The 26,250-nt window shown below is 41.7% G+C and overlaps 3 protein-coding genes across 9 annotated transcripts; 1 reads left to right on the top strand and 2 right to left on the bottom strand.

Moving 5' to 3' along the window:
• Positions 1–688: 688 nt before the first annotated feature.
• LOC106599064 (choline-phosphate cytidylyltransferase A) lies at positions 689–7,767 on the bottom strand. 7 transcript variants are annotated; one of them, XM_014190120.2, is made up of 10 exons: positions 7,425–7,767; positions 5,369–5,507; positions 4,543–4,663; positions 4,292–4,391; positions 3,997–4,113; positions 3,635–3,786; positions 3,429–3,507; positions 3,187–3,329; positions 2,316–2,504; positions 689–2,138 (listed from the first exon to the last, which is right to left on the bottom strand). In XM_014190120.2, exons 2-10 carry the CDS (start codon positions 5,377–5,379, stop codon positions 2,106–2,108), a joined length of 945 nt encoding a protein of 314 aa, XP_014045595.2. In that variant the 5' UTR covers positions 5,380–5,507; positions 7,425–7,767; the 3' UTR covers positions 689–2,105. The 7 variants fall into 7 exon arrangements, with proteins under 7 accessions (XP_014045595.2, XP_045570510.1, XP_014045599.1 ...); XM_045714554.1 differs by having other exon boundaries at positions 689–2,105; positions 5,369–5,467; positions 7,425–7,765; XM_014190124.2 differs by having other exon boundaries at positions 689–2,105; positions 7,425–7,765.
• Positions 7,768–9,693: 1,926 nt separating this feature from the next.
• LOC106599069 (stress-associated endoplasmic reticulum protein 1) lies at positions 9,694–13,486 on the bottom strand. Its single transcript, XM_014190130.2, has 3 exons — positions 13,199–13,486; positions 12,788–12,863; positions 9,694–11,055 (listed from the first exon to the last, which is right to left on the bottom strand). Exons 1-3 carry the CDS (start codon positions 13,280–13,282, stop codon positions 11,015–11,017), a joined length of 201 nt encoding a protein of 66 aa, XP_014045605.1. The 5' UTR covers positions 13,283–13,486; the 3' UTR covers positions 9,694–11,014.
• Positions 13,487–14,814: 1,328 nt separating this feature from the next.
• Positions 14,815–19,091, top strand: selenot1a (selenoprotein T, 1a). The gene is made up of 6 exons (XM_014190131.2): positions 14,815–15,080; positions 15,966–16,076; positions 16,760–16,886; positions 18,206–18,293; positions 18,423–18,587; positions 18,857–19,091. The coding sequence occupies exons 1-5, from the start codon at positions 14,941–14,943 to the stop codon at positions 18,545–18,547; spliced, it is 591 nt and encodes a 196-aa protein (XP_014045606.1). The 5' UTR covers positions 14,815–14,940; the 3' UTR covers positions 18,548–18,587; positions 18,857–19,091.
• The last annotated feature ends 7,159 nt before the right edge of the window (positions 19,092–26,250 follow it).

A 26,250-nucleotide genomic window follows, 5' to 3' on the forward strand; every position in this document is an offset into this window, starting at 1 on the left:
AATAAGGCACCTCGGGGGTTGTGGTATATGGCCAATATACCACAAACCCTTGTGCCTTATTGCAATTTACATGAACACGTGCTAGTAAAGGATAGGTTGTGTTCCAGGCAGACTATATTCTAGTCTTTGCATCAACCAATGGTTGTGTGCCATGTCATTGAATGGGCAGTCGGTCATTAAATTGCTATATGTGGTTACCTGATATGACCGACACCTATCTAGGTGTTGTGAAATCTGCAATGTAGTCATACTGGAACGCAGCCAATGGGGGGGATTTGTTTAAGCTGGCCCGGGTGAGAAGTGATTTGAACAAATTTCAAAACTAATGCAAAGCCGGCTCAAAACAAAGTGACCTATGTCAAGCACGTAGAGTAATGACTTGGAATAGATATGGTTTCTCTTGATAAATGCATACGTGCTGTGTCTGCCTTGCCAAGTAAAACTAGTTTTGAAAATGTGAGAATACATTATGGAAAAGACATTTCTGAATGATGCACCTTGTTGACAATATGACCTGGCGTAGATTACTGTTGATTTGACAAGGGTCACACAGCCCAATCAATCTCGCAAAACCCGAAGGACAGGTCCAGCTAGTGCACGGAGCAGGGTTCTGATTTAATGTGTGGCTGGTCTGGAGTGCAGTAACTGCGTCTTGGTCGTGTGATCACCAGGCTATTACAATCAGGGATTGGGGATTCAACAATTTTAAAGAAATTGTACATGGTTAACTTTTTTAAAATTCCATTTACATGTTCTACTCGTTTCTCTTAGCCCTGCTCATTCAGGAGCTAAACAAATTCAACTCAAACAGTAAAATAATGCTTAAAACAATGTTCTTGTATCCATGTATATAGTTAGACAACTCTTGCCACCAAGTGATCTATAGCCCATACCTCTAATGAGAAGCAATTTTAATTGATACATTTTACTGGACTGATTCTTTAAAATCTAACAGTTACAATAATCCCATATTTCAGCTAGCCTACTGTATATAGGAAATAAAACAAACACTCCTGCTTTGCCACCATGGAGACAAAGCCCAGTAAGGGGTGGGCCAACAGCCAAAAACAAGCAATGCCCAAATACAGGAGGGAGAGATGGGATACAATTGTATTCCAGTCGTTTTTAAAATGAAGTCTTGCTATTGGGCACATTGTTTTTGGGGGTTTGACTAGAACCTCCTGAAAAGTTTTCCTTTGAGCCCTAGTTCAAATGCTGGGCACTATACTTTAAAATCCACTGTCCAAAGACTGACCATCAAAACCAACTAAGCATTATAATGTGCTGAATCCAGGTCAGTCCATGGATGGAGGACATGCCTACACACATACATGCACACACTCAGACACTAACACTTTGAGGGGAGTTTAAGGGACTGATGGTTCCTACATTGCAAAGAAAAAGACTCAACTCTGCTGAGAAGGAATTTCAACAGTGCACCAAACACCCCACAATAGGGGGACACACTTGAATTCCCCACTAAACTCAAGGTTAACAAAATAAAATCACCTCGCTAAGATTAACATCTTGAGTAGGAAGCGTGCATCAGAAATGTTCCTATCAGTGAGGAATCATTGATAATGTCAAATGAAAATGTTAGTGACAAACGTAACATGAAGGGTAATGAACACACAGCTCCAAATGCCTCCAGTGGTTACTGACTGAATAAAACTAAGAGATGTGACCGCAACAATGTGCATTAACCCCCCTCGGACTGACAAAGTAGTACAGTCCATAAGAAAATGGACACGGAGTGAAAAAATTAAACGGGTAGAGCAAATGAAATGAGGGACAATGCTATACAGATATAAGTGGACACACTGATAATTTGTTTGGAGGGGTTGAATGCTGATATTGTTGATGGGCCAAGGGGTGGGATTAACAGACCAAGATAAAAAAAAAAAATGGGAGCCCTAATCTTCATCAGACTCATCATCCTCGCTGATGGGGTATCCCCGTGCTGCGCTGTGGTGGGATGGAGGGGAAGGTGAGGCCTTGTTTAAGAAGGGCGAGGGGGAGCGCTCGCGGGTGGGGCTGCTGCTGGGGCTCTGTCTGGGGCTGATGGCCTGCAGCATGCGGCCTTTGCCCTCCTTCAACATGTGCTTCTAGAGAGAGAGAGAGAGAGGTGGCATCTCAGTCTAGATTCCAAGTTAATTTGTTGTTCTTAGGCTATAAAACAAATCCACGTTGATCTACAGCACATCTTCCATTGAACGCTACACTATATTATTCCCCAGAGCAGTAAATTAGGATTGCCACAAAAGACACCATTCTAGTCTACATTACAATACACACACAAAACAAAAAGTTCTCACCAGTGCTCCCTCAGGGCCGAACATCTGCAGAAAGTTGCCAATGAACTCCCGGGACTTCTCCTCCCACTTCTGGATGAGGTCGATGCTCTTGTTCTCCACCTTCTGCACAAACTCCTTACTCTTCTCCTCCACATCTTTCACCTTCCTCTTCACCTTGTCCACACGCTCCTGCAGGTGGTACTTCTTCTCCTGAAAGACAGGGACACAGTGTCATACCAGTGCAATGTCATAACGCCAGACCTTGGCAAGTGAGACTGCACTAAACTAGTAAACAAATCATGTTCCCTAGCAGCTTTTATTCAAATACAACTAGTACTACTAATTCTGATTCCACTGTCTTCCATGACAAATATACCTTTTTCACCCCAATTTCATGGTATCCAATTGTCCCATCGCTGCAACTCCCCTACGGATTCGGGAGAGGCGAAGGCCGTGAGCCATGTGTCCCCTCCGAAACACGACCCTGATAAGTCACACTGCTCGCCTAACCCGGAAGCCAGCCGCACCAATGTGTTGGAGGAAACACCGTCCAGCTGACGATCGAAGTCAGCCCACCACAAAGAGTCGCTAGAGCGCGATTGGACAAAGAAATCCCGGCCGGTAAAACCCTCCCCTAACCCGGACGATGCTGGGCCAATTGTGCGCTGCCTCATGGGTTTCCCGGTCATGGACCGGCTGTAACACTGCCTGGCAATGAACCCGGGTCTGTAGTGACACCTCAAGCACTGCAATGACAAATAGACCAATAGCTACCTCTCACAACTACTGCTCCTTATGACTCACCAAAAGTCATCACAACCAAATACCATCATTACTACTAATAAGAATGATAGTAACATGAAGTGTTACATTGAGTAACATGAAGTGTTACATTGATGAAGCTGACGTTGAGCTCCTTGGCCGTGTAGCCGCGTTGCAGGTTGCGTCTCACGTACACGTCATAGTCGCGGACGATGCGCGTGATGATGTCCGAGGTGGAGATTCCCTCTGTCCGCTGGGTAGGCGCAAACATGCCTGTAGGCACAAGGGGCCAAACGGTGAGAGGTCATCGTGACAGACACACGGTACCAGGACATTCATTATGGACATTCCTGCTGGTTTCCTAGTACCCACCTGCCTCCTTGATGTGCTTGTAAACGTCATCCTGGCCTGCTGATGTATATGGGATGTCGTCATGGGCAACAAAGTCGATCTGGTGGGGTGAGGGGGGTGAATGAGAGAAGGAATACATTATACCCACAAATATACACTGCACAGATAAAATACACACTCTGAACACACAACATTGTGTTCCATTCCCCCCCATCCTTCCCTCTCACTCTATGCTTGGAGAGGAACTCTGGCGTAAGTGTCCAGGGCGCGTTCCTGACGACCTCGTCCACGTAGCGACAGTGGCTGACTGCGTCGTAGCGCTCGTCCTCGTTCATCACCGTGAACCCCTTGAACTTGTGTGTCAAGTCGTCACTACACACTGAGACGAGAGGAAAAGAAGCACGGCGGTTCAGGGGTAGTGAATAAACTTGAATTAGTTCTAGCACTTTACATAGAGGGTGCTTGGCGTTATGCCTCCAAACTATTTCCTCAGAAGAACCAAATAAATGGACTGACAGTAAACCAGCAAGAGGGCACTCAAGGCATGTTGAGCGAGGAAAGGTTGACACAACCAGAGTGAGACACTCACCGCCCACAATGAGGTGTGTGTTTGGAAAGAGACCCTTGGCCTGCATGAGGGCCCGGGCATGGCCTGAGTGGAACACATCAAAGATGCCATCTGCATACACCCGAACTGGCCTATCAACTTTGGGAGAGAGGGACATGATGGTGATGACAGCCAATCACATGTCACTTCAATATAGAAACATTCCTTATATTTTCAGAACTGTTCATGTCTTTTGAATGGTACTGCTTGCTACAGTTTGAGAGTGATTGAGATGTGTTTCTGAGTGAGTGTGTGTTGATGTGTGTGTGCGACTCACATGGAGTTCCCCTCTTGGCCTCCTCCATACTGACTCGCAGGTATGGAGTGTCCTCAGCCGACTCCAGCTCATCAGCATAGGGGGCGGGATCTTTTAAACCCTAGTGTACGAATACACATTATTACCATGACAACCATAAGAAGGGTTTCCTTCATAAGAATCATGACTCACTTTCTTATCTTAACCAACACACATCAACTCCCTGTAAATGAAGTCTGCTCACACACACACAAAGCCTCTTCCTCACTCACCACGGTGGATCTTGGGACTTTCCCAGGCCGTTCTACCTCCTCGGTCTCTCCGTTAGACCCATCTCTCCTCCTCTTCCTGGACAGGCTGGACCGGCTTGAGCTGTGGGCCTCCATCCCGTGGCTGAAATGTTCAACACACACACACACACACACACACACACACAGTAACAGCTATCATCTTGCTTAAAAAGAAAAAGCAATAAGATGCACTATTCCAAATTAGAGAATTTGCTGTCTGCATGGACAAAAACAACATTCACCTGTAGCGGGATGTGCAAACAAGGAGTCTTATTGCGGCTACTGAAGGTTATACCTTTGTAAAAAATAAGCCTGTCAAAATAAAGGAAATGCCAACATAAAGTGTCTTAATAGGGCTTTGGACCTCCAGATCAGATCAGCTTCAATGCACCTTGGCATAGATTCTACAAGAGTCTAGAACTCTATTGGAGGGATGTGACACCATTCTTCCATGAGACATTCCATCAGCTGTTTTGTTGATGGTGTTGGAAAAGGCTGTCTCAGGCACCGCTCCAGAATCTCCCATAAGTGTTTGATTGGTTTTAAATCTGGTGACTGAGACACACAAACACACCCTTTAACCCCCCTATGCTCCTTTGAGACCCCTGTTTCAAAGTCACTGAGATCTCTTCTTCTAGCCATGGTAGCCAAAATAATGGGCAACTGGGCATTTATATACATGACCCTAAGCATGATGGGATGTTTCTTGCTTAATTAACTCAGGAACCACACCTGTGTGGTAGCACCTGCGTTCAATATACTTTGTATCCCTCATTAACTCAAGTGTTTCCTTTATTTTGGCAGTTACCTGTCTGTCATAGATCAGTCTCTCCCCAGTGAGTCTACATTGAATGCAATTCACGCCAATTCCATTTTCCACCACAGGGCAGCGTCCATCCACTAGGCACTACAAGGAGGTAGAAAGGTCGGGTGGTGTGTTTCTGCGTCTGCAGGGTCGAATTGTGCCGTTACATAATAACCCGTGTTGTCGGTGAACACGTTCACTGGCCTTTCAATCACCCACACTTTCAAGTCGACACTAATACCGTTCAGGTTTCATGCGCAGACTGGTGTTGAAATAATAAATAAACACATTTTTCAGGAAAGAATTTAAGATTTGTATTTTTTGCCTCGTCTAATTCTGGACATGCCTTTGCACTAACAAAATCAGTGACGGGTTAAAAAAAACTCACTCCACTTTAGGGTAGTCGAGTGTTGAAGTACGTTTGACGGCTGTAATATTCTTTAGTCAAAAGGTACTACTGCTCAACAAGCTCGGCCTTTCTTGGACAGCGTTGTGTTTCAGAGATTCACATGTCATGTCTGAAATTGGTTGCGATAAGGAGAAGACCAAGGACGATACATGCGATTTGCAAAAGTGATAGGCTACTTGTAATGTAAACTGGTGCCAAACTGAAACAGTTAAAACACAACGTTGCCATAACTATTTACCCGTGTGTGTGTTCCATTGGACCAGTTAGCGACTTTAGACTACAAAAATGATTCCATTCCACATCATCTAGTAAAGTGACTGTGTGGGCTTGTATTACTATCTTCATGGGTACCGGAAATCCCCCAAAGTCCCCACAAGGATAGAAAAACAAGGAAAAGTCTCCCTTATTGGGACAGTTCCCACTTCCCCACGAGGACAATGGCTATGTTATGCTTAGGGGTTAGGTTTAGGATTACAATTACGGTTAGGGGATAGTGATATGAGTTAGGGGTTATTGAAAATTGGATTTTTAATTGAAATCAATTTTAGGTCCACACACGGATAGTAAAACGTATGTATGTGTCACCAAAGTTGTCACTTACTCCCTCCCTTTCTCTCTACACACACACACATTGCTAGAAGATTATTGTCTGTAGACTGGAAAATAACAATGCTTGTAAAGTCACAACCCACTAACTGATCTCATGGAAGGCTCACCTACAGCTGCACAAGGGTCAGACGGGCTTCCTGTGTCGAGTAAAGGCGTCCGCATGCTTACAATCCAAAACAGTCCAGTTTGTGCATATATTATGATGACACTGTGACGTTACGCTCACCGGCAAGGTAATTTAAAAAAAAAAAGTTGTTCATGCACACAAAATATTTTCTCGAGACAAACCTTCACTTTAAAGTACCTATACTTGAATAACACGGAAAAAAACAGCAATATTACTGTTTACCCATCTTGAGACACTGTAGCCATTTCCTCAAAATAGTCAGAATGAATCTAAGATAACTCAAGAAATCATACATTTTGACAAGGAGATCTCAGTCTCGCAATTTTACATCAAACTGGGATGTTTGGTGCAGTATTTCTTAAGTGAAAACATTTGCATGAAAATTAGTCATCTCTTGTTGACTGACAACAATCACCAATAAAGGAGCATAGACTCAAAAAAGTGTGTGCACGACCACCCCCCAAAAACCTTGCCGAAGACCTAAACGTCACAAAATGTTGTCATAATATATGCTTAACTGTACCAAACTGTTTGGATGGAAGTATGCCAATGGATGCCTTTATACGGGAAGCCTGTCCGACCGTGTGCAGCTGTAAGCAAACGGGGTGTATCTGCTGGCTATAATCTACAGCAATCTATTGTCATCTGATAGTAGAGAGAAAGGCGGAGGTAGGGGTTATCACACGTAGCTAGCTTCGTTGAACTGACAAAGAGAGAGTGACCTCGAAGTGCAGATGTCCAGTCTTAACAAGCTGTCTTCCATATATTAGCTTGACTATCTCTGACAATCCAACAAAGTACGTAGCTAGGTAGGTAGCCAGTTGTGCCAAGTATAACTCTATGGGAAACCATTCTGATCACACTATAGCTAGCTAGCTAAAAATACCAAGCTGTAATATGATTCACGAACTTACCGTTGTGCTTGGCCTGGGGTTTGCAGTGTAGAAATAGCTAACGTTACTGTTGCAAACTAGCTCATAGGCAGTGTTCTAGGAAAATCTTTGCTACCTACTGACTGTGAAGTTGGTGTGCTTTCTGCTGCTAACTAGCTAGCTGTTGGCTAACGCTAAATTCAATAACTAGCTAGTATAACAATTTACCGACTCCCAACATTCAGGTAACGTTAGTCCAATGTCACGAACTGTGCCAGCAGCTCGATATGTAGAGGGGAAGAGCAGACGGATTATCAACACAGTACTTCTGCAATCCTCGGATTGACAGGTTTACTCCACATAGGAACTACAACAACCAGAGCACCTTTCCAGGAAATGACGTTATTTTTTAATGCGTGGCCTGATATTTCCGGTGAATTTTCCGCTAAAATCTCTGAAGTCAGAGAACGGTATTATTCTGCCACCTTGAGGCAACTAACTATTCAGGCAAATTCCTTTTCAGGAAACTACAATATTATGTATGTATGCATGCATGCCAGGGGAGGATGTCTCATAATAATGGCTGGAACGAAGTGTTATGACTGGAATGTAGTGAATGGAATCAAACATCAAAACCATGTGTTTGATACTATTCCAGCTATTATTTTGAGCCATCCTCCCCTCAGCAGCCCCCACTGATGTGTGTGTGTGTGTGTGTGTGTGTGTGTGTGTGTGTGTGTGTGTGTGTACACATACATACAGTTGAAGTCGGAAGTTTACATACACTTAGGTTGGAGTCATTAAAACTCGTTTTTCAACCACTCCACAAATTTCTTGTTAACAAACTATAGTTTTGGCAATTCGGTTAGGACATCTACTTTGTGCACGACACAAGTAATTTCACTTATAATTCACTGTATCACAATTCCAGTGGGTCAAGACGTTTACATACACTAAATTGACTGTGACTTTAAACAGCTTGGAAAATTCTTGACATCATGGGGAAATCCAAAGAAATCAGCCAAGACCTCGGAAAACAAATTGTAGACCTCCACAAGTCTGGTTCATCCTTGGGAACAATTTCCAAACGCCTGAAGGTACCACGTTCATCTTTACAAACAATTGTACGCAAGTATAAACACCATGGGACCACGCAGCCGTCATACCGCTCAGGAAGGAGACGCGTTCTGTCTCCTAGAGATGAACGTACTTTGGTGCGAAAAGTGCAAATCAATCCCAGAACAACAGCAAAGGACCTTGTGAAGATGCTGGAGGAAACAGGTACAAAAGTATCTATATCCACAGTAAAACGAGTCCTATATCGACATAACCTGAAAGGCCGCTCAGCAAAGAAGAAGCCACTGCTCCAAAACCGGCATAAAAAAGCCAGACTACGGTTTGCAACTGCACATGGGGACAAAGATCGTACTTTTTGGAGAAATGTCCTCTGGTCTGATGAAACAAAAATAGAACTGTTTGCCCATAATGACCATCGTTATGTTTAGAGGAAAAAAGGGAGGCTTGCATGCCGAAGAACACCAATCCAACCGTGAAGCACGGGGTGACAGCATCATGTTGTGGGGGTGCTTTGCTGCAGGAGGGACTGGTGCACTTCACAAAATAGATGGCATCATGAGGGAGGAAAATTATGTGGATATATTGAAGCGCCATCTCAAGACATCAGTCAGGAAGTTAAAGCTTGGTCGCAAATGGGTCTTCAAAATTGACAATGACACCAAGCATACTTCCAAAGTTGTGGCAAAATGGCTTAAGGACAACAAAGTCAAGGTATTGGAGTGGCCATCACAAAACCCTGACCTCAATCCCATAGAAAATGTGTGGGCAGAACTGAAAAAGTGTGTGCGAGCAAGGAGGCCTACAAACCTGACTCAGTTACACCAGCTCTGTCAGGAGGAATGGGCCAAAATTCACCCAACTTATTGTGGGAAGCTTGTGGACGGCTACCTGAAACATTTGACCCAAGTTAAACAATTGAAAGGCAATGCTACCAAATAATAATTGAGTGTATGTAAACGTCTGACCCACTGGGAATGTGATGAAAGAAATAAAAGCTGAAATAAATCACTCTCCTATTACTCTGAAATTTCACATTCTTAAAATAAAGTGGTGATCCTAACTGACCTAAAACAGGGAATTTGTACTGGGATTAAATGTCAGGAATTGTGAAAATCTGAGTTTAAATGTATTTGGCTAAATTGTATGTAAACTTCTGACTTCAACTGTACATGCAAATATGTTAGTATTTATTCTGGGTGATGATTGGTATCTTACATAAGAAAAGCACGCAAAATAATGTACCAATTATCATATTTTATTAATTTCGCTCTTACATTGCCAGCATACTTTATGCACAGTAAAATAACCAGGTTGTCATTTTCATCCAGCCCTTAATATTTACTTCTAAACACTGGTTTAGTGAAGATAATTACATTTTATCCAGTAAGCTTGAGCCTTGAACTGTTTCTGTAAACATGAGGACAGGATGTCAGATTAACTATCAAAGCTTGAAGATGTCCTTATCTTACTTTTATTGATCCATATTCAACTGACTGTGGATCAGTTGACAATCCCAAAGCTGCAAGAATAGGCAGGGCCAATCAATAGATACAAAATATTTAAAAGGTAGATGAGGACTAGACCGCAAAAAAATAGGACTGCTTATCATTACGTACAAATAATTTCTACCAAAACCATAGTTTGCCCAACTTCTTAAACCAACGCCATGTTAGCAGCCTTGAGCATTCCATTTATATGACAAGTATTTTAATTATAGACATTCAGTTACATAGCATTGTTTAAAATTTAGAAAATTCCATGTACTGCTATTGGTTAATATTGTCCATAGGGAGCTAACATGGCTGCCATATGGAACTCTTTGACTATACGGTGTCATGTAAATGCATCATAATGCCATAACTTCAATGTCCTAACTTTCTAAATACATGGCTCTGGTTTCTACCATTTAGTTGTTCTTTTGGCATGAGTATTATATCCAGCTTCAAATCTTGTGCTAAGATTTGTGTTGCTGAATTTCTTTCCAGTCTGACCAAGGCATTTGGTCATTCTACCAAACAGAAAACACGTTCAAAGCAAAACAGAACATTTCTTTCAATTCACTAAATTAAAGAAGAAATTGTAGTTCATATTACACAGTGAAATTACAGCAAAGTGGTGGCAAATAAGACTTCCAGAAAGGACCACCAAAAACAGAGCTCACAATTCCACAAGATGGCCAACTTGCCTGAGATTGACAGAGCACATCACCTTATTATTTCAGAAACCCCACTATTGGAATGCAGCTTGAATGGCTTTTTGTTGTGTACTGAAAATTGTTAACCTCTATCATTTAAGGCACAAGGTAGGAATGACTTGACAGAGCATGCCAAAAGTAACCAGAAAGACAAATAACAAGGGTCAAACAAAATAATACAAATTAAGAACAGAACGTCACTAAAAGTGCAAGACAGTGGCTCATCGTCCTTGGCCTAGCTGTGTGCAACTTAAGAAGACTGAGAATGTTGAGTGAAGGATAATGGGACGTCATTGAGCTGAGAGAGGTGGTACTTGGTTGGGCGGATACTGAGTGGAATGGACAGGGTGGACATGTCATCCTACATGCCCATCCGAATGCTTTGAATGATCTGGAAAATAGCTGTGGAGAGAGATAATTCAAATGTTAAGAAAATAAATCTACACTGGAGTTCATTGACAAGGAATTTAGCTGAGTCGAAGAATCCCTCAGATGACGCTAGAAAACCCTGACCCAAAGTGAAGGTTTTTATTCGCTGACAACAACAGTCGTCATTGAAGCTCGGAACACTGTTGGGAACTGACCAGAATGTACTGCTGGAATAGTCTGCCTTTTCTCCTTTCTTTTAACTCGCCAGTGGGACTATAGCCCTCCTTTCCTGCAAAGTATTAATTTATGTGTTCAAGGTGACTAATGTAATTGCACTATTATGTTCTGCTGGAATCTCTGAAAGTGTTGCCAAACCCACTGACTACTAAAAGCTTGGACTGGGACAAACAGCGGGAGGGGAGGACAAGGGAGTAAGCCAAAATGTCAAATCAGACCACACAGAAACAGTACAAACATTTTGTCTGACCCAGGATAGAAGACGAAAACAGACTCCCAACAGTTAGCAGGCGGAGTTCTTCGAACACTTCTTCGAACACAAAATTTGTCCTTCACCAATATTAGCTGAGAGAGGCAACAAGCGCATTGATATTGCCTGTTAAAAAGCAAATATTGACAAAAAAATAGATGTGCAAAGGCTGACAACCCTATGGCTGTCAGGAGATATAGTGGTCCTTTGAAGCTCAGTTGGTAGAGCATGGCGCTTGTAACGCCAGGGTAGTGGATTCCATTCCAGAGACCACCCATACATAAAATGTATGCACCCATGACTGTAAGTCACTTTGGATAAAAGCATCTGCTATATGGCATATATTAAAGAGCCTAACAACCCCCTAATGAGACCATTGCTTGGTTTGATTACGGTATGAAGGTCCTGCCTACTTCCTGGATCATGTCCCACACTGTTTTTGAAATGGCCTTATTATAGCATCATGAAACCGTGACCATTTAAGATACTGTACATGTAGACTTATATTAGTATTCGTGGATTCATTTAATTCTACCCAATGCCTTTGAACATTTTCAATTACGCAAAAATAAAACGTCATTGAAAAACCTTAATGAAAGGCATCAGGTAAATGTAAATTATTCCACGAATATGAATATAATCTTACATATGAATTTGATGATATCTTGAAGGCCATTCAAAAACAGAGTGGTCCATGATCCAGGAAGTAGGCGGAACTTTCACACTGTAGACGTGGGTGTATACTAGGAACCAAACAGGGAGGGACCTACCTGAATTTGTCCAATAGAAACACATTTTTGTTGCAAAAGATTTTCCGTTTGCTACAGTTTGGACTAATGATTACACCCCTGGTCTACTTCAAAGACTGTTTGTGAGATAAGGTTATGAGATATGTTTTTTATTTCAACGATATATTCAGCACCATAACAAGTCGTACAAGACATCACACCTGTGGGAATGGGAACACCTGCACATGCTTGAGAGAGAAAAAGAAAAACAAGATTCTGCATACGCATGCTCATTTAAGATATGAAGAAAGAAGCAAAGGGAGGACACAATTTGCCCCAGCACTACGATTTCACGTTCCAAAACTACACTTGTAGACCTCAAAGGTATAGATAGGTAAGCAATTTGGATTCATCTGGCCTTATGACAACCTCGGCAGAATGGTTGGATACACCTTTCCAATCCTTTCAGATCAACAAAAGTGTCTGGGATAAAGTATGGATCAATTTCAGAGTTCTGTTCATCATTAGTAAAATAGTCAACAGAACTCACCTGATCCACACACAACAAAGATGAAGAGGGCCAACAGCCAGGGTCCCACAGCCACCTTATCATCTTGAGGGTTTCTCTGTGAAACCAAATACAGTACACGTCATGCTACTGTACTAACATGTCAACGGTCAAACATGTATAATTCACAAACCTGTAATCAGAAACATACAGCTGTTTAAATAGAATGTAAACAACTTTGTATGATGTTACATTTCATGGATACTATTGCAACAGCTGACCAAAGATTGAAAGCTTGAGCTGGGCAATTTGCATATACTATGGGCAAAGCATACGTAAAGGTTGAGAAAAAAAAAAAAGCAATCAGACAATTAAGCATTTGCTAGTTACTCATTTTAAGTAACATATTCCTTAACCCGTTTGCAAACCAAAATAAAATGGTTCAAATGTTACCGTAGATTTGGCTACGTTGCCTCTTTGCGTGATATTCTTGCTGTGTTTTTCGTTGGCCATACGAATCCTCTGTTTGGCGACCATCTTCCAAATAAGTAGGTTATGAATTATTTAACAAAATGTGGAATGTTAGTTATATGGTTAATCTGGCTCACTGGTATGCAGCTGGCACTCGTCTACTCTACAGTACAAAATGTTTCAAAAGGGAGAATAAAAGCAGTGCAAATGTCTACGTATGCAAAGTCTTAAGCCCGCCCACACAGGAAGACCGCATTTCGAACTTGCTATATCTTTCCGCCGCCCACTGTGTGCCGATATAGTTCTTCCCACTTTGATCATTACAAACTAGCGCTTACGATATTATTGCGTTTGCTAGTGTAGTTTCACAATTCTAGCACTTCAGCTCTTTCGACGTTGATATATGTAGTAAATGCAAACCTAATGCACTTGACAGTGACATGTTCATTTCAGTAGTCTTCATTCTTGTATAGGGGAACATGTAAGGTAGGACAATGGTTACCCAAACAAACAATGATCAGAATGTACTCAAGCGGCAGAGTCGATTTTCGTGCTTATAAACCCAGGGTCGTTACAGTACTAATATATTCAATCCACAGTTAGATGACAGGCAAGGCACTTGGTTGTGTGCAGTAAGATAACTCAATATTACAATTTACATATTTTTTGTTGTTGATAATTCAATTGTACAGGTAAACCGTCACCTACTCATTGAACGCTCGTTGCGCATCAATTTCAAAGCGTTCGTTCTTGTGATGCGGTCTTTAATGATGACGTGTATCTATTTACCTATGCCAAAGAGTTTTATAACTAAACCAAGATAGACCACAGCTTGTCATTTCAATTGGCTACAAATGAGTCAAAGTGGCAGAACACGCAAAAGCTAGCGAGATCCTATTGGCGTGTTCTAATATATTTGCATATTTGTCAGCCAAAATCCATCTCGTTTCATCTTCCCCCACTGCCGTCCACTGGGCTTCCTCTCGTTAGGCTACTATGTCATACTTCACTTGCGGAATGTAGTAATTTCACCCCCCCCATTTTTTTAGATACATGGCGAAATAAATTACATTCTAATAACATAGAAAGGCACTCTTTCTTCTTAGATTTTTTTTTTAAACAGACTTTCTCTGGTTGAGCAACGATATTTTTTATTTAACCTTTATTTAACTAGGCATGTCAGTTAAGAACAAATTATTATTTACAATGACGGCCTACCCCCTAACCTGGACGACGCTGAGCCAATTGTGCGCCGCCCTATGGGACTCCCGATCACGGCCGGTTGTGATACAGCCCGTGATCGAACCAGGGTCTGTAGTGACGCCTCTAGCACCGAGATGAAGTGCCTTAGACCGCTGCGCCACTTAGGAGCCTTAAAATTGGCTAGTTAACGTGTTTTTTGTAAGTGGCTTTAAAGGTGTACTGTCGTGTATATTCATACTCAGAAAAATCACTGAATTTATTATACATGTGCTTAATTTTTCACTGTACTGTGACGTTTCACTTGACTCAATTTCTCGGGCAATATGCTGCGTTCATACTGGTCGGATCTCTGAAATGTCCGACTTTTAACTGGTTGCAGTTATATACTTGCCGCGTTCAATCAGTTAGCAAGTCGGACATTTAAGTATTTCCTAGTTCCGTCTAGAACGTGAACGCGGCAATAGTTTAACAGAGCAGAGTGGGGGACGGGACTGATGCAGTAGTGAAGAAATCGTAGCAGAATGGCGGAGAGGTGGCTACCTTTTTCGATCATATTTCTAGGAGTTCTCTCCTTGTACTGTGCTGCGTCGGCTGATAACAGCGGCATTAAGAAGATGAAGATGCAATTTGCAACAGGGCCACTTCTTAAATTCCAAATCTGGTAAGGGAGGACAATACATTTTGAGTAGACCTCGGTTGTTCAGTTAGCATTAGCTACTTGCTCGTGTGTGTCTAAACAGAATGTGCATTTCCTGTCTCGGGACCAGAATCGTTATAATTTCCATGTAATCAAATTGACTGTCAAACTGGTGAGGTGGCCCATATTTTTGTTCAAAACATTATCTAACCTATTTTTCCTGAATGAATGATTTACCTAGGGGTAACGAGTTAACGAACCTAGCTACGGCAGTGCAAAGCTTCTGTAGCTAGTTAAATCCTATTAGGTAACTAGCTAGCTAATTCTGCCCAGGAAGTTGGGTGGGTGCAGTCAAAGACACTTAATCAGCGCAGTATTTTTGGTTAGCTAACAACATCCACATGTTTATGTAGCTAAATGACAACCGTGTTTTGTCTGTTGTTAATTAATCATCTGTAGGTGAGAGTTTGAAAAAACATCTAGTTAGCTACTCTACTTCCACTGTCAAATGGTTAATCCTGTGATTTGCCTGCCCATGTAGGCAATAACTGTTGGATTAATTTATACCATTTCAAGAGCATGGTATTAACTCAGACCAAGGGAGATGTGTTAGGAATGTGAAATGGCTATATTCAGTAGTTTAATGATGCATTTGTGCAATAGAGTAACCGTGTGCCATACAATGAAATGTCACCACATGCTTTACTGACAACACACCAGTATTAGCATGGAAGTCGCAACAACCAATCAAAGATAACGTTGAACTCTAGTTTGTGTATATGGTTGTCTGTTTGGCTGTGACCAAGTGTATCTAGCCTTGCCTCTGAGGACCGTGTGTTTTTCTGAGTGCATCACTGTCTGGTCCCCTGACTCTGGCCCTGTTTGACTCTCTCTCCAACTCCCACTCAGCATCTCCTGAGGGTACAAGAGGGTGTTTGAGGAGTACATGCAGGCCTTGTACCAGCGGTACCCAGACATCCGTATTGAGGGAGAGAACTACCTTCCTCTACCCCTCTACCGGTAAGTTACCCTCAATGATGTATATAAACCCTGGATTGCTGATGTTATGTATTGGCCATTGAGGCTTTGAAGCCACCGGTCGGCCATATTGGCACTCCGCAGTAGGAGCAGTCCTCCATAGGAATGAATGAATTTCTACAGTATTTCAGTTAAAGGTTTCAAGGACAAAATTACATGTATTTGTGTTGTGGGGACAGTTACATTAGTCATCTCAAAAATTATACTTTAATTAAAATGTTTGTTTTTACCTTTTTATTTTTATGTTTAGCTCACAATGTAATAATGCATTATGTCATTACAATTATGCATTTAGGTGTCTATAACAATGTAGACATTAATAAATTAATTTCTATAGGAGTGCTATGATGGAGGCACAGTGGCTTCAACACAGCGCTCCCTCTCAGACATCTAGTGTATATCAAAAGAACTGGTTATACTGTGTGCCACCATACCATGGAAACACGGCACTTAAATTGGAAGCGTATTGCAATGTATTCTCCCATGTGTGGTTGTTAACAACAAATTGACCCTCAGGTCTTCATCTGTTCTGGGCCTTAGGGCCAACGCACTACATACGGCCGGGTGCAAAATCCTTTTCTTTGCTGACGATTTTACACCTTGATATCTGCCACTCTATGTTTTACCCTCTCTCTGGAATTTAACATCTTGTTTGCTGTCCTCAGACACGTTGCTTCCTTCCTGTCCATGTTCAAGCTGGCACTGATCGGACTGATCATCATTGGCAAGGACCCCTTTGCCCTCTGCGGCATGCAAGCTCCAGGCATCTGGGTCTGGGGACAGGAGAATAAGGTGAGAATCTCTTAGGTAAAAAATGCTACATGACACTTGGTGTTAGCATCACAGGCAAACCGTATGCTATTGTATAACAATACTCTGCAGTTTAAGTATAGCCATGTTGATTTGTGTTTATTTAACTCAGTCCTTAAGAGATGCATTGAAAATGTAATAGTAGTCATAGACAAGTCACTACTGAGTAGTGACTACTGAGACACACACACACACTCTCATACCTTACCCATGGGAGTTCATAACAACTGTTTGTTGTTTTCCCTGGCTATGAACCTGGATCTCCAAGGTGACATGAGCCAGTGGTGCTGAAGTAGAGTGCAGGCAGTATTGAAATCCCATCCATATATACAGTGAGCTCCAACAGTAGAGCGAGAAAGTTAGTCGCACAAATATCATTCCCCCAAGACATGCTAACGCTCTCACCAGGGGTGGGTAGCACTTATTGGGATGGGGTGGTATGATATTTCTGATAAACTTTCTCTCTCATTATTCACGATTCATTCAGGATTATCTGTAATCATGGTAGCATCGACATTAATGTAGAAGTGTTTTGAAAACATTCTATTCTTATTTACAATAAAATTGACTCCAAAATGACACGTTATTTTCCATTCATTTCTATTGGGCACAAAATAATCTGAAACACAACCAAAACAAACAGCAAATGTATCTAACACGTTTGTAGAATAACAACCTTGATGTAATCATTGCGTTCTAGGAATATGGGACGAAAATAATAACCTTTTTACTACTTTAATACACAAGTGAATTTTACCCAATACTTTTGGTCCCCTAAAATGGGGGGGTTCACCTGATATGGATGAAAATACCCTCAAATGAAAGCTTTAACCCCATTGCCATTGTATAATTTCAAATCTAAAGCGCTGGAGTACAGAGCCGAAACAACAAAATGTGTCACTGTCCAAATACTTTTGCTGCTTACAGTATATGCAAAACACACTGTGGGCAAATAAGAATGTACTTGGGTTATGTAAGCAGGAGCACTACATTGCTCTTGTGTGTTCCTCTGCTTACCGCTTTAACATGTTGCTGTTTTATCCTTGAGCTGGGGTACACAGACGTAAGGCTATGGGAACAATTTCAGATTGCTATCTATACTTTTATATACATGTTATATACAAACTTTCTAACTCAAAGTATTGAATTGACAACCAATGAACTTTGCCCCATTTAATCTCAAATCCTGATGTGTAGACATAATTTATCTCTGTGTCATGTTAGACATGCCCCAGAGAGGATGGAATCCATGGCCAAACACTCATCGATTGGTGTTGATATTCTGTTTCTGCGTCTTTCAGATTTATGCCTGCATGATGGTGTTCTTCTTCAGCAACATGATTGAAAACCAGTGTATGTCAACAGGAGCGTTTGAAATCACGTTAAACGGTAAGGCTCACTTTGTCACATTACTTGCTTGCATGAATATGCACAAATCCTCCACGGACCTTGCATCATTGTAAAACATCACACAGAAAAGAGTGCGGAGAGTTGATTTGTCTGTACCTACCTGGGCAGATGTGCCAGTGTGGTCCAAGCTGGAGTCGGGTCACCTGCCCTCTATGCAGCAGCTGGTCCAGATCCTGGAGAACGAGATGAAGATGAATGTACCCATGGACACACTCCCCCACCACCGCTCCTAACCCCGTCTCATCCCCCGGATGGAGCCAAAGACCCCTCCACGTACAGAACCCTCCATGTCTTCTATCCACCTCAGTCTGCACAGTGGAAAGAACCACCATCTCACACACACACAATATCTCAGACTAATTTACTGTGTGGTATGGTGTTTGTGCACTTAAATGTTCTATTCACATGACCATAGTTGTCAGTTTAGGAATACTGAACCTACTCAACCTTACATCAAAAGTTAGGGTGTCATTTTTTGACAGAACTTCAAGGACTTTTGGATGTGCTTGATGTACTCACTTTTGTCTCTTTTTCCTGTGCAGGTTTGAGGTGGGTTTCTCAATGGACTGTGAGGTGATGTTAATGAAGGTCTGCGCTGAAGGCAGGAAGACTGCTAGCTCAGACTGGATGTCCCCATTTCTCCTCACCACGCCCCGTAGACTCCCCTGCCCCTGATGCTGGCTTGGGATCTACGGCAACCGCAACAGCCATTTTGTTGTACTATTACTGCTGCAGATCGTTCATCTTGTTGCAATAAACATTCAGTTTTGTCTCTTATGCTCACATGGATCAATTTAAGCGCAACAATATTGATGTGGATAGTCAGATATTAGAGATTAATATAGATCCCCCTTCCAGATCACAGGTCTTTAATTAGCCACACATCCATCCATGTGAGTTAGGCATGACCATAGGCGGCGTGTCCATAAGGCCAAATGATATAGCCTAATTAATCTATTCCTGTCTATACAGAAATGTAAAATGGGCTACTAAAGTATGATTTGCCCACAGTGGGTCATAAGCATTGCCTCCAGTTGGAAGGAAAGGCAGCACACGGCAAATACCGACTGCATGATTGTTTAGTTGTGGCTGTCATTGAAAAGCAAAGGCCCAGCCAGGCATTTCAAAATACAATCGCAAGAAAACCTAGTTTGGAAAGTAAACCGTTTATTGCTGTCAGGAGAAAACAATGAAAAGACTAATCTGACTTTTACTATAACAATTATCAACTTAATTGAGCTAGTGGACCCTATCTTGACAGCGGTGTGAGTAAATGTATAAAACATTTGAGTTAATTTCCTCCAATTCTACACATTTTGCCATGGGGCAGAGAGAAGATTTAGCAATTTAACTAATTTCATGCAATAATATATATTTTTTGCCGTAGGGTGGAGAGAAATGTTTGCAGTTTAATATATGAATGAGACTAACAAAATCAATGGAGGCTGGTAATTTGACCATGATAACAAGTCTAGATAGCTGACCGCTAAACTAATTTAGCAACCCCCCCCCAAAAAAAATATATTGATGTAAAACCAAATTTCGAAATTGCTCCTTGTGTGTCTACTATTCCGAGGGCCGTCAGTTGCCCTGGCCTAGGCCTACTGTACGCTATACATGCTCAGCGTTACAGCCAACAGGGATTGAGTTATATTATTAGCCTAAATTATGACAATCCAATCTACTCATCACATTAAGAATAGTAGGCTTGCATAAGTGCAAATGCAATGATGCATGGAATGGTTTATTATAAAGGTGCATTTTTATGGTGAAAATTTGCTTCCCCAAACTTAACTCACACGCCTCATATAGTCATGACGTTTGGCTTTTGAGCCATTATTTATAGTATAACCATTGTTAGTGTACTACACGGAAATGTCTTACATCATCTGATCATGAGCATTTGAATAACATTTAAAATAGCATTTCAGAATTATTGTAATTTGTATATTTCTTTGCATAGCTGGAAGTGGAGCTAAGAAGATTTAATAAAATGTCTGTCCAATGGTGAAAGAGTTGGGTGAGCTCGGTCTGCTTGAGCGAGGACAAGGTTAACTGATTTCGGTTGTTGGTATGACGATAAGTAAATTATTTTCTAAAGTGACTAGGCGGATAAGATCAAGAGAAAAACCACACCAGCTGTTTTTCAAAGGTTACCTGCACAGATAAATCCAGGAGGGGATACATTTTTGCAAGAAACGGGATCCTAGTTTTCATCCTAAAGACCTATGTAAATGCAGGAGACTGATAACTTAGCAGATGTAAAGTGTATTGGAAATGTATTGATTTAGAATTTGCACCCTTCACTACTTATGGAGGACTACAATGGATAGAAATTATATTGAAGGTACACCATATAAACTACCGTTCAAAAGTTTGGGGTCACTTAGAAATGTCCTTGTTATTTGAAAGAAAAGCAATTTTTTTTGTCCATTAAAATAACATCAAATTGATCAGAAACAGAATGTTGACATTAATGTTGTAAATGACTATTGTATATTCCATATGTTCCATTAAAAATCAGCTGTTTCCAGCTACAACAGTCATTTACAACATTAACAATGTCTACACTGTATTTCTGATCAATTTGATGTTATTTTAATGGACCAAAAAAAGTGATTTTCTTTCAAAAACAAGGACATTTTTAAGTGACCCCAAACTTTTGAACAGTAGTGTATAAAAGTATATACAAACTTTTTTGACTCATCTCATACACTGTAACTACTGTGTATCTTTCCTGTTGTCTAGTCACTTTATTCCTAGTTATATGTACATACACTATATATACAAAAGTATGTGGATACCCCTTCAAATTAGTGGATTGGCTATTTCAGCCAAACCCGTTACTGACAGGTGTATAAAATTGAGCACACAGCGATGCAATCTCCACAGACAAACATTGGCAGTAGAATGGTCTTACTGAAGAGCTCAGTGACTTTCAACATCGCACCGTCATAGGATGCCAACTTTCCAACAAGTCAGTTAATAATGACCTTCTAGATGATTCTGTGCTTCCAACTTTGTGGCAACAGTTTGGGGAAGTCCTTTTCCTGTTTCAGCATGACAATGCCCCCATGCATGAAGCGAGGTCCATACAGAAAAATGGTTTGTTGAGATCGGTGTGGAAGAAATTGACTGGCCTGCACAGAGCCCTCAACCCCATTGAACACCTTTGTAATGAATTGGAACGCAGACTGCGAGCCAGGCCTAATCGCCCAACATTGGTGCCCGACCTCACTAATGCTCTGAATGGAAGCAAGTCTCCAAAGCATTGTTTTAACATCTAGTAGAAAGCCTTCTCAGAAGAGTGGAGGCAGTTATAGCAGAAAAGGGGGGACCAACTCCATATTAATGCCCATTATTTTGGAATGAGATATATGATGAGCAGGTGTCCCCATACTTTTGCTCATGCAGTGCGTCACTATATAAAATAAAATTATTCTAATCTTACAATAAAGCATGAAATTAATGATTTCTAATCTAAAAATCTAATGCAGTGCTTTGCCAGGCCTGTTTGTGGAATAGCCTACTATTAGCACACCATTGGCAATGTTCCAATACCATCTAATAAAATGATTTCCTAGCTAATCACTGACAGTTGAAATGGCTGGAATAATCTTTGCAGTAATACTTTCAGTTCGGGCTCCTGGATGCTTCCTGGCCATGTGACTTGAACAGGAAAAACTCTGGCAGCAGTAATTTATCCCAAGGACCTAGAGATCTTCAGATTGCGTCTTTGAACCACATGGGAATTTGTCTCGAATCTCAAAAACTTGTCTGAGCAGCTAAATCCTGGCCAAAGTCCTGTAGTGTACACCCGGCTTTTGGCAGAGACGTCAGGAGTAAATTCCTAGAAATGCGTGGAAAGCCACACTTAACAAATCCCTTTAATGAGAGAATTACGTTAGTGTTCCACAACTGAAGCTTCTGTACTGTTCAGCTATTAACAATGTAAATAGTCAAAACGAAATAACTAAGTGTGTTGGAAAGATGCCCCTTCCCATCATTCTTCTTCACACTGAACAAAAATATAAACGCAACATGCAACAACTTCAAAGATTTTACTGAGTTACACTTCATATAAGGAAATCAGTCAATTGAAATAAATTCATTAGGACCTAATCTATAGATTTCACATGACTGGGAATACATATCTGTTGGTCAGATACCTTAAAGAAAAATCAGGATCAGAAAACCAGTCCGTATCTGGTGTGACCACCATTTGCCTCATGCAGTGCGACACATCTCCTTCGTATAGAGTTGATCAGGCTGTTGATTGTGGCCTGTGGAATGTGTGCGAAGTGCTGGATATTGGCGGGAACTGGAACACGCTGTCATACACGTCAATCCAGAGCATCCCAAACATACTCATTGGGTGACACGTCTGGTGAGTATGAAGGCAATGGAAGAATTGGGACATTTTCAGCTTCCAGGAATTGTGTACAGATCCTTGCGACATGGGGCCGTGCATTATCATGATGAAACATGAGGTGATGATGGCAGATGAATGGCACGAAAATGGGCCTCAGGATCTCGTCATGGTATCTCTGTGCATTCAAATTGCCATTCATAAAACGCAATTTTGTTCGTTGTCCGTACCTTATGCCTGCCCAACCATAACCCCACCATGGGGCACTCTGTTCACAACGTTGACATCAGCAAATCGCTCACCCACATGACGCCATACTTGTGGTCTACCGTTGTGAGACCGGTTGGACATACTGCCAAATTTTCTAAAATGACGTTGGAGGCGGCGTATGGTAAGGAAATGAACATTACATTCTCTGGTAGTAGCTCAGGTGGACATTCCTGCAGTCAGCATGCCAATTGCACGCTCCCTCAAACTAGAGACATCTGAGGCATTGTGTTGTGTACGAAAAAGGCACATTTGAGTGTCTTTTTATTCTCCCCAGCACAAGGTGCACCTGTGTAATGCTTATTCTGTTTAATCAGCTTCTTTACAGTGCATTTGAAAAGTACTCAGACTCCTTCACTTTTTCCACATTTTGTTACGTTACAGCCTTATTCTAAAATTGATTTTCTTTTCTTCTCATCAATCTACATATAATATCTACATATAATACCCCATAATGACAAAGCAAAAACAGGTTTTTAGACATTTTTTGCAACATAAAAAATATATCATAAAACTGAAATACCACATTTTCATAAGTATTCAGACCCTTTACTAAGTACTTTGTTGAAGGACCTTTGGCAGCGATTACAGCCTCAAGTGTTCTTGGGTATGATGCTACAAGCTTGGCACACCTGTATTTGGGGAGTTTCTGTCAGGTTGGATGGGGACCGTCTCTGCATATCTATTTTCAGGTCTCTCCAGAGATGTTTGATCGGGTTCAAGTCTGGGCTCTGGCTGAGCCACTCAAGGACATTTAGAGACTTGTCCCGAAGCCACTCCTGCGTTGTCTTGGCTGTGTGCTTAGGGTCGTTGTCCTGTTGGAAGGTGAACCTTTGCCCTAGTCTGAGAACCAGAGCATTCTGTAGCAGGTTTTCATCAAGGATCTCTCTGTACTTTTCTCCGTTCATCTTTCCCTCCTTTCCGACTAGTCTTCCAGTCCCTGCCGTTGAAAACATTCCCACAGCTTGATGATGCCATCACCATGCTTCACCGTAGGGATGGTGCCAGGTTTCCTACAGACGTGACGCTCTGCATTCAGGCCTAAGAGTTCAATCTTGGTTTCATCAGACCAGAGAATCTTATTTCTCATGGACTGAGAGTCATTTAGGTGCCTTTTGGCAAACTCCTAGCGGGCTGTCATGTGCCTTTTACTGTGGAGTGGCTTCCGCCCGGCCACTCTACCATAAAGGCCTGATTGGTGGAGTGCTGCAGAGATGGTTGTCCACAGAGAAACTCTGGAGCTTTGTCAGAATGACCATTGGGTTCATGGTCACCTCCCTGACCAAGGCCCTTCTCCCCGGATTGCCCAGCTCTAAGAAGAGTCTTGGTGCTTACTGTGTTCTTGGGGACCTTCAATGCTGCAGAAATATTTTGGTGTCCTTCCCCAGATCTGTGCCTCGACACAATCCTGTCTCGGGAACTCTACGGACAATTCCTTCGACCTCATGGCTTGGTTTTTTCTCCTTATATAGACAGGCATGTGCCTGTCCAAATGATGTCCAATCAATTGAATTTAACACAGGTAGGCTCCAATCAAGTTGTAGAAACATCTCAAGGATGATCAATGGGAACAGGATGCACCTAAACTCAATTGAGTCTCAGCAAAGGATCTGAATACTTAAGTAAATAAGGTATTTCAGATTTTTGTCATTATGGGGTATTGTGTTATAGATTGATGAGGGGAAATTGTTATTTAATCAATTTTAGAATAAGGCTGATACGGAACAAAATGTGTTAAAAGTCAAGAGGTCTGAATACTTTCCGAATGCACTGTATATGCCACACCTGTCAGGTGGATGGATTATCTTGGCAAGAGAGAAATGTTCACTAACCAGGTTGTAAGCAAATTTGTGCATATCATATGAGAGAAATAAGTTTTTGTGCGTATGGAAAATTTCTGCTATCTTTTATAGTACTATCCAAAAGTTTTAGGCAGGTGTGAAAAAATGCTGTAAAGTAAAAATGCTTTCAAAAATACATATGTTAATAGTTTATATTTATCAATTAACCCTTTGCCTTCAAAACAACGTCAATTCTTCTAGGTACAAAGTTTTTGAAGGAACTCGGCAGGTAGGTTGGCCTTAACATCGTGGAGAATTAATCAGGGTTTTTCTGTGAATTTAGGCAGCCTCAAGTGCTACTCTCTCTTCAAGTAATCCCAGACAGACTCAATGATGTTCAGATCAGGGCTCTGTGGGGGCCGTACCATCACTTCCAGAACTCCTTGATCTTCTTTACGCTGAAGATAGTTCTTAATGACTTTCACTGTATGTTTGGGGTTGTTGTCATGCTGCAGAATACTGATGGTATTGCACGATGGATAATTATCTGCCTGTACTTCTCAGCATTGAGGAGACCATTAATTCTGACCAAATCCCCAACTCCATTTTCAGAAATGCAGCCTCAAACTTGCAAGGAACCTCCACCGTGCATCACTGTTGCCTGCAGACACTCATTCGTGTACCGCTCTCCAGCCCTTCGGCGAACAAACTGCCTTCTGCTCCAGCAAAATATTTCACATTTTGAATCATCAATCCAGAGCACCTGCTGCCATTTTTCTGCACACCAGTTCCTGTATTTTCATACATAGTTGAGTCGCTTGGCCTTGTTTCCAAGTCGGAGGTATGGCTTTGTGGGTTTTGGCAGCAAGTCTTCCATGAGGTCACTTCTGACCAGACTTCTCCAGACAGTAGATGGGTATTACCAGGGTCCCACTGTTTTCTGCCAATTCTGAGCTGATGGCATTGCTGGACATCTTCTGATTGCGAAGGGAAGTAAGCATGATGTGTCTTTCATCTGCTGCAGTAAGTGTCCTTGGCCGACCATTGCTTCTACGGTCCTCAACGTTGCCAGTTTCTTTGTGCTTCTTCAAAAGAGCCTTCCCTGTGGCTCAGTTGGTAGAGCATGGTGTTTGCAATGCCAGCATGGTGTTTGCAACGCCAGGGTTGTGGGTTCGTATTCCCACGGGGGGCCAGTACAATTTTTTTTTTTTTTAAATGCATAAAATGAAATGTATGTATTCACTACTGTAAATCGCTCTGGATAAGAGCATCTGCTAAATGACTAAAATGTAAAATGTAAATGTAAGAGCTTGGACAGCACATTGTGTCTTGTTGCTGTGCTCAGTCTTGCCATGGTGTATGACTTTTGACAGTAAACTGTCTTCAGCAACCTCACCTGTTCCTCACCCAGTTTTATTCCTCCTACACAGCTGTTTCTGTTTCAGTTAATGATTGTGTTTCAACCTACATATTGAATTGATGATCATTAGGACCTGTTTGGTATAATTGTTTAATCATA

This window comes from Salmo salar, chromosome ssa03 (genome assembly GCF_905237065.1).
Source record: "Salmo salar chromosome ssa03, Ssal_v3.1, whole genome shotgun sequence".
Classification (NCBI taxonomy): domain Eukaryota; kingdom Metazoa; phylum Chordata; class Actinopteri; order Salmoniformes; family Salmonidae; genus Salmo; species Salmo salar.